The sequence below is a fragment of the Syngnathus floridae genome, chromosome 15 (genome assembly GCF_059516105.1).
Source record: "Syngnathus floridae isolate MCC-2025c chromosome 15, RoL_Sflo_1.0, whole genome shotgun sequence".
NCBI classification, from domain to species: Eukaryota; Metazoa; Chordata; class Actinopteri; order Syngnathiformes; family Syngnathidae; genus Syngnathus; species Syngnathus floridae.
In genome coordinates, this window is record NC_142427.1 from 646257 (window position 1) to 654039 (window position 7783).

The window sequence follows — 7783 nt, forward strand, 5'->3', positions numbered from 1 at the left end:
GTGAAGCCAACACGCACAACCCCCCCCCCCCCCCCCCCCCCCCACACACACACACACACAAATGTTGATATGAACATAAAAGAGCCGCATGCGGTTCGGGAGTTGCGGCTTGGCCAAACCTGTACTATACAACTTTATTTGTATAAAATTTTCACAACAGCTGTCACACAAACAAAGCGGGAAAAACCGAAGACGTGCGTGTTCCGCCCACGCTGGATTTATTTGCACCTTTGAAAAGACACCGTATTGCCGCAGATGTGGCAAAGAGTACTTTTGGGCATCTGAGACGGAAGGATGTCCAAAGCATCATGTCACCTGCTCTGGTAGGCATGGTGGTGGGACGTTGAGGTCAACCGCTTTGGGGTTGGCTGAATCTTTGATCGCAGGATGCCACACACTTGAAGACAGAAGCAGAAAAGCAGAGCTAAATGCAAAATGTACTCACCGGTGACTCCAATTTTTTTCCCCCCTGAAGAAACAGCTGGACGGGTGGCCCCGGCTGGCCAGTGGGACTCTTGTTATTCTGACCCTTTTTAGTGCGCGTTTGGGGCAACAACCGTTTTTTGTGGCGCTCTCTTCTGGTTCAAAAGTGCCCTGCATGTGAATTTGCTTTTCCTGCCTTCTGATTGGATGAGCGCCGGTGTGACGCGGTGCCTCTGTCACCGTGGCGGGGGGTATACGTTGGCATCGGAGCGTCTGCCAACGTCTGAGACCGGCTGGCAGTGTATCGGAGGTGTCGAGTGCGGTGCCGCTGGAGCTCACTCACCAGCTGGTGTTAGGGCCACAGAATGAAGGCCAAGGAGAAGAATAGAAAGAGAAACAGAAACTTCTCCTCCAATTGTTTGATTTGTCTCTTCTGAGCTTCGATGAATTCTTTCAGCTCTTTGTTCCTCTAGGACGGACAAATGGAAAGTGGCATTCAAAAGCCAGTAAGCGTGCAAGTAAGTGCCGGGCTGGCTTTGGGCCCTTACCTGTTGCGCGCTGTGCAGCAGATCCATTCTCTCTTGGAGGATGCAAGCGTCGCGCTCCCTCAACTCGCACATCAGGGCTCGCTTCCATTGGTCCACGGCGCTCCTAAGCTCTTCTCTCTGATCCGCCGTCAGCACGTCATTCACGCCAGCGTGGCTGGCTTTTTCGCCGTCCGTGGCGGGGCAGTCCCGCTGCGGTAGCGCCTCGTACAACATGGCCTCCAGCTCCAGGATCCTCTGGGCCGCAATCCTCGTCCATCAGTGGTCCGGCGGGAGATTTGAGGGAGGCTTACCTTATGAGCCTGGTCCATGGAACACTTCCTGAAGTCCAACTCTTCATCCAGGTAGCCCTTCTGCTTGCAGAACATATCCTAGCACAGCTCAAGGTCAGAATTGTTGGGGCACATTGCCGGAGTTCCCCTTGGCTGATGTCGCGTGTCTGTCTACCTTCTCACTTTCAATGTCCAACATCTTCTGTTGAAGTGCTGACTTGGTCACTTTGATGTATTCTAACCACTGAGGAAAGGCTGCTGTCACATAAGCAGAATGCGAGAGCGTGCGTGGACGTGCGCGTTACCTTCTCGGCTAGGGTGAGAAGGGTCCTGGCGTGAATCACGACCACCTGCTCCTCGTTGGTGAGATTCTGCAAGAGCCCAAAGGCACAGCGTCAACAAGCTTCTTTCAGCGCAAAGCCTTCCAAAAGTCACATTTGAGCCGCCGAGTCTCGTGGAGTGCGAACATAAGGAGTTCGACATACACTTACGGCGTTATAGCCCAGGATGTCCAGCTTCTTCATCAGATCACTGATGACGATGTCCGGGGGAAAGGCGCAAGGAGCAATGTAAGGTGTTCTGGGACCTCGGGTTAAGGTTAGGGTTGCGAGGGACGCCTTACGTACGCTCACGCCCTCGGCCTCGCAGTAGATCTGCAAAGGGCTGAGGCCGTCTGGGAAACGGACTTGCAGAAACTTCAAGACGGGGGAGCGCCACTCCCTCTCCTGAAAGGCAGAGGCATGCATCCGTCCGTCCGTCCGTCCGTCCGTCACATCTCTGGCCTCAACACGCTTGTGCGAGTCTTCCCACCTCCAGCTCCAGGATGCGGAACTCAAGCAGTTCGTTTTGGTCTCGGATATCCTGGATGTGCTCTTTCAGACGCGCTTCTTCCGCCTCCATCCGCCTGACCTGAAAAGACAGTCAGACCTCATCTGCGGGGCTTCCCGACGGGTGTGACGCCAAGCGACTCCGCCCAGCGCCTTTCTTTCCGTCACCTTTTCGGCCAACTGCTGATTGCTCTGACGCAGCAGCTGCTTCTCCTCCACCCACTTGACATTCTAGAAGAGACAAACGCGTGGACAGCTTTGGAATGTTGTGTCATTTTCATCCACAAATTCTTTGGTTGACTGGAAAATGACATTTGCTTTTCTCCGCATTTTCCCAGCCACATTCGGGGGGGGGGTTGGTCCAGTAATGCCAGACGAATGAGTGACTGAAGAATGTAGCTATTTTGTCTGAGAAAAAGGTGTGCTCATTGATGAGCTTACCTGTCCTTGTTGCTTCAGCGCTGACTCCAGATCTGCTACTCTGCTTTGATAGTGACCCATTTCTACCATCAGCTTTTCTCTGGTCTGAAAGGAGGAGGAGGGAGGCTCCTCCTCCTCCTTTCAGACCAGAGAACACCCGAGGCTGGGTGAGAACGGGGAGGCTGCGACCCGGCCGGGGGTTGCGGGAAGGGGCGCCACCTTGATCTCCTTCTCGGCGTCGTAGTCCCCTTCGCTGGTCTGGGCTAGCAGAGCGTAGGCTCGTTGCAGCGCTTGATATTCTTGCGTCAGCTGGCGGTAGCGAAGCTCCGCCTCTTCATGCACACACCAATGCAACACAGCACTAGTACCAGAATCAGTCAGACCGGCGACAAAGCACCCGCGACGCAAAGACGAGTCCGATTCCAGGCTGAAGAGGAATGTTTGGTGCCAATACGCTGGCAGAAATGGCGGGCTACCTCTTCGGGTTCCGTGTCGGGGGTTCTGTCGGTGTGAAAAGACAAGGACGATCCGTCCGAGTCCACCAACACGTCTTCGTCGTAGCCGTAAAATGTTTCGATGACCTGCGGGCGCGGAAGCAAACATCTCTCTGAACAAACTGAAGCGACACCTCACGATGAATCGACGAGAGGAACGATAGCGAGAAAAAGGCCATTTCATCTTGCGCAACACCAAGCAGCCGCAAACAAACAGACTCACCTTGCAGGACCTCACGCTTTGTTCCTCCTCAGAGATTCTCGACGTCGGTATCGTAGCAGCAAATCTCTCTCCTGTCGACACAAATAATCCGCCTTTGAGATTCTTTGGATGCAAAGGGAACGAACGGCTCCGGCGCAGAAACAAACGCGACTCACAATGACATTTCTGACATGAGCTCCTGTCTCCAGAGCCTGAAAAACACGTCACCGGCGATGATTGGAGGGACGCTCGTCTTTTCCAAAAGTGACAACTACAGGGTGTGTCAGGGTTTTCCAGATTATCTTTATCGTATCATTATGTTGCTTTGACTTTGACTGCAACCTGTAATAAATAATATTATTTATCCCTTATTTATCCCTATCGCTTATCCCTTCCTACACAAAGTCGTAAAACACCCCTTGCTATGTTTTGACTAGAGGTCAAGGGCTTCCTCTATTCAATCCACTCTTACACCCACCCTGTTTCTCTTAATTAAAATGCTCGTGCAGGAGCCGAGAGTCAGACTTCATTCGTACAACGGATGGACTCTCCACCTGCAGGTGTCCAAAAGAACTTACTTGTCTCCCGTGTGGTTCTTGCAAAATAAGTTGGAGCGAGCGCAACTCTAACAGGGTGCATTTTGCCACTAGCTGCCTACGGACAATGATGTCGCGCTCGCGGCTCATGGTTGACGGGCTGAGCAGCCGGGCAAGTCCGTCGTTTTCAGCGCACAGCGAGTGGCAAAGGCGCTGACAAAACGGGAGCTTTGAGCTGCTGAAAACGGCAAAACAAGTCTAAAGCGTGTTCAAACGCGTGCGCACAATGCTCCTGCTTGAAAGGTCGGAATTTAAGGGGCCAATTTTTTGGATGGCGGCCGCCGGCCAAGCTTTGGACGGAAAAGATTTCCTGGCGACAGCGAGCGAGCGTGGCGCTGCCGTACGTGCACCGAGTCGCCTGCCTGAAGACCTTGGACAAGTCGTCGATGATGTGCCGCTGCTCCACAACTTGAAGGAACTCCATTTCACCGTCCTGCTGGCCGCAACCGCGGTCCAGGTCATTGAGCGAACTAGGCCTTCTCTGTGGAACACAAATGCAGTGGACTCTGTTGGCACGCCGCCGTTGTCCGCGTCGACTTACCAAGCTTGCCATCTCCTCGTTCTCCTGGGTGACAAAGCGCACTTTGTTTTCAAGGCGACACAGCACCAGCGAGAGTTCTTCATTCTTCCTGCTCAGGCGTTTGTTTTTGTACAGGAGTGGCAGAAACTGGCTTTCTGTTTCTCTCAGTCGCTTTAGCTGCAAGCATGAAGTGCGGGATGTGAAAGACGCACAACACGCGGGCCAGAACGTATCCATTCCTTTTGCATCGGTTTGAACGGAATCGTGGCTTTGGCTCCCAATAAAAGACATCTACCAGGCAACCGACTCGACGCGCCGCTCAACTAATAAGCAAGCGCAATGGGTGCCTCGCTGGATGGCGCGCATCAAACGTAGCGCAAACCTTCAAGCGTGCCGTCAATAAATTACCAGTTCATTGCGCTCTTCAGAAAGCAGGGCGTTTCGATCCTCCAGGTTCCTGATGACTGCGCTGAGCTCAGCGATTTTCAGATGAAACCGTCGCGTGTCCCGATCCTCCTGAGACTGAAAACGCCCCGCAACACACACACACAAGCACTCGTTCAAAGTTCAAAACTGTTTTTGTGCTACCTTCCTCCAGCAACGAACTAAGTCATGCGTACTGCAAGTGTGTGATGAGGTGGCTTACGCAATGAAGAGGATTGCTAGTAGCGGCGTTGACCCCACTTCCAGGGTAGTTTAGGCCCGCCCTTTGGGAATCCCTCAGGGCAGCGATCTGCTGCTCGGCAGCCTGAGTCTGCAGCTGAAGGCGGTGGACGTGGCCGGCCCCAGGGCTTCATCCAAAACACTAACCGCTCTGTCTTTCAGCTTGATCTCATCCGTCTGGATGTACAAACGGGGAGCGCTCAGGCAGGCGGGCAAACTCATTTGCCAGAATTGTGACAAAAACAAAGAGAGCAACCGGCCAATTTTTTTTCTTGAATCGACTGGAACACCTTTGCTGTGACAAAAGCGAAGCGAGCAACCGGACATTTTCTTCTTGTGAAATAGAATAGAATAGAATGCCTTAGGTGTCATTGCACTGCAGGTATACAACGAAATTGGGAACATAGCCACGCACCGCGCATCTGATCAGTCCTACCAGTCGGCGGATCTCCCTCTCGCAGTCTCTCTTGGTTCGGCTCAGCTCCTCCCGATGCTGGTGATGAGCCGATCGGAGCTCGGCCGCTCGGGACTGCCAGGCCTGCTGGGCCGCTGCCAGGGCTTCTTCCGCGCTCCTGGTGGAGGCGACACCGCTCGGTCTCCCGACACCGCCGCGTCTCCTCCACCTCCGCCAGCAAAGCGCCCCCCCTCCTCACCTGAGCAGACATTGCGCCACACCGGGCCGTTGAGACCGCAACGGAGCGCCGCGACGCTTACTGGGGACAAGCTACACAATACGGTAGCGGCCGCATCGAAGCCCGACGTGGCGTGCGGATAGTCAGACACGGATAGAGCGGATCACCTTGTCCATGGAGCCGTCCCTCAGGCTGAGGACCAAGGCATTCAGTCGCTGGATCTCTCCATCTTTGATTTTGATCACTCTCATCAGCTCCATTTCATGCTGCCGCAGTAATGTCTCCCTGGTAATGGCTAACTCTTTCTGCTTCTCCTCATGGAGTTTGCTTTTGAGTTCCGTCATGGCGGCGGTGGCACGGTGGTGCTCCGCCCGCAGGTCCTGACTTCTCTCTCTCTCCAGACAGCTGACCTGACATGACTTAGACTTAGACTTAGACAAACTTTATTGTCATCTTGTCTGCACATGGTGCATACAAAACGAAATTCCGTTGCATACGTCTTACAACAAAGTAGTGATATTGCAGTTGAATAGAAGTAACATATCCTATGAAAATATATATATATACATATACTATATATATATATATATATATATATTAAAAATAAGTATAAAGTGCAGCAGTGATAATTATGCAATAGTGCAAGTAGGCAAAACAGTATTCAAGAGTGTGCAGAGGAATGCTAAACCATGTATTAAACTTCTATTTAAAGGGTTTATACAAGTTCAGTAAAGTTGGTAGTGCGAGATAGTGCAAGATAGAGGTCCGTAGTGTCATAAAGTACAGTTCTGTGAATGTGTGATGCAGAGTTCAGTTTAGAGCTCAACAGTTCTAGTGTTCAACAGTCTGATGACAGCAGGGAAAAAGCTGTTGCAGAACCTGGTGGACCTGCAGCGGATGCTGCAAACCTCTTCCCAGAGGGCAGCAGGGAGAACAGTCCATGGTGGGGGTGTGATGGGTCATTGATGATGTTACGGGCACGGGACATGCAGCGCTGAGATGAAATGTCCTGAATGGAGGGAAGAGGAGCCCCTATGATCCTCTCTGCTGTCCTCACCACTCTCCTCACGTTCTTCCAATCGGAGGCGGTGCAGCCTCCACACCACACAGAGAGACAGCTTGTCAGAATGCTCTCTATGGTGCTCCTGTAGAACGTCCTCATGATGGGTGGGGGCAGGTGGGCTCTCCTCATCCTCCGCTGTAAGTACAAGCGCTTCTGTGCCCTCTTGACCAGTGCCGTAGTGTTCATAGTCCAGGTGAGGTCTTCTGTGATGTGGACCCCCAGGAATTTGGTGGTGCTGACCACCTCCACAGCTGAGCTGTTGATGATCAGTGGAGCGTGGTGAGGCTGTTTTTTCCTGAAGTCGACGATGATCTCCTTCATCTTCTCCTCATTCAGGATCAGGCTGTTTTCTCTGCACCAGCCCACCAGCTGCTCCACCTCCTCTCTGTAGTCCAGGTCGTTGTTGTCTCTGATGAGCCCCACCACCGTTGTGTCGTCTGCTGACTTCACGATGTGATTGGTGGTGAACCTGAGGACGCAGTCGTGTGTCATCAGGGTGAACAGCAGGGGGCTCAGGACGCAGCCCTGAAGGGAGCCTGTGCTGAGGGTGATGACATCAGAGGTGTTCTGTCCGACCCGGACTGACTGAGGTCTGTTGCTGAGGAAGTCTAGCAGCCAGTTGCGAAGGGGGGTGTTGAAGCCCAGGTGTTCCAATTTTCCTACCAGATGCTGTGGGATGATGGTGTCAAACGCTGAGCTGAAGTCCAGGAACAGCCTCCGCACATGGGTGTTCTTCTCCTCCAGGTGAGCCAGGCTCAGGTGAAGAACGGAGGAGATGGCGTCCTGAGTGGAGCGGTTTTGCCGGTCGGCAAACTGGAACGGGTCAAATAATAGGGGGAGTCTGGAAACGATGTGACCTTTAAGCAGCCTTTCGAAGCACTTCATCATAACCGGAGTCAGTGCAACAGGCCGGTAATCATTAAATGAGGTGATTTGAGGTTTCTTCGGCACCGGAATGATGGAGGCAGTCTTAAAGCACGCCGGCACTGTGGCTTGGCCCAGCGAGGTGTTAAAAATGTCTGTGATGACCCCAGCCAGATGACTTGCACATTCCCTGAACACACGCCCAGGAATGTTGTCGGGGCCAGGGGCCTTACAGGGGTTGACTCTCCTCAGGGTCTTCAAC

At 53.0% G+C, this 7783-nt stretch overlaps 2 protein-coding genes across 2 annotated transcripts; both read right to left on the minus strand.

Moving 5' to 3' along the window:
* Positions 1 to 388: 388 nt before the first annotated feature.
* On the minus strand, positions 389 to 1290 carry LOC148385820 (janus kinase and microtubule-interacting protein 3-like). Its single transcript, XM_088398916.1, has 2 exons — positions 972 to 1290; positions 389 to 892 (listed from the first exon to the last, which is right to left on the minus strand). The coding sequence occupies exons 1-2, from the start codon at positions 1182 to 1184 to the stop codon at positions 776 to 778; spliced, it is 330 nt and encodes a 109-aa protein (XP_088255042.1). The 5' UTR covers positions 1185 to 1290; the 3' UTR covers positions 389 to 775.
* A 50-nt stretch (positions 1291 to 1340) lies between these two features.
* LOC148385821 (janus kinase and microtubule-interacting protein 3-like) lies at positions 1341 to 3269 on the minus strand. The gene is made up of 8 exons (XM_088398917.1): positions 3205 to 3269; positions 2964 to 3068; positions 2707 to 2817; positions 2236 to 2298; positions 2051 to 2149; positions 1726 to 1965; positions 1546 to 1611; positions 1341 to 1484 (listed from the first exon to the last, which is right to left on the minus strand). The coding sequence occupies exons 5-8, from the start codon at positions 2138 to 2140 to the stop codon at positions 1356 to 1358; spliced, it is 525 nt and encodes a 174-aa protein (XP_088255043.1). The 5' UTR covers positions 2141 to 2149; positions 2236 to 2298; positions 2707 to 2817; positions 2964 to 3068; positions 3205 to 3269; the 3' UTR covers positions 1341 to 1355.
* Between the last annotated feature and the right edge of the window lie 4514 nt (positions 3270 to 7783).

Excerpts from the sequence above, each read along its gene's own strand:
- LOC148385820 (XM_088398916.1), bottom strand. The coding sequence starts at position 1,184 with ATGTTGTACGAGGCGCTACCGCAGCGGGACTGCCCCGCCACGGACGGC. Across the intron at positions 893-971 it reads TGCTGCACAGCGCGCAACAG|AGGAACAAAGAGCTGAAAGA; the intron begins GTAAGGGCCCAA and ends TGTCCGTCCTAG.
- LOC148385821 (XM_088398917.1), bottom strand. The coding sequence starts at position 2,140 with ATGGAGGCGGAAGAAGCGCGTCTGAAAGAGCACATCCAGGATATCCGA. Across the intron at positions 1,966-2,050 it reads TCCGCATCCTGGAGCTGGAG|GAGAGGGAGTGGCGCTCCCC; the intron begins GTGGGAAGACTC and ends TCTGCCTTTCAG. Across the intron at positions 1,485-1,545 it reads TTCTCACCCTAGCCGAGAAG|TGGTTAGAATACATCAAAGT; the intron begins GTAACGCGCACG and ends GCCTTTCCTCAG.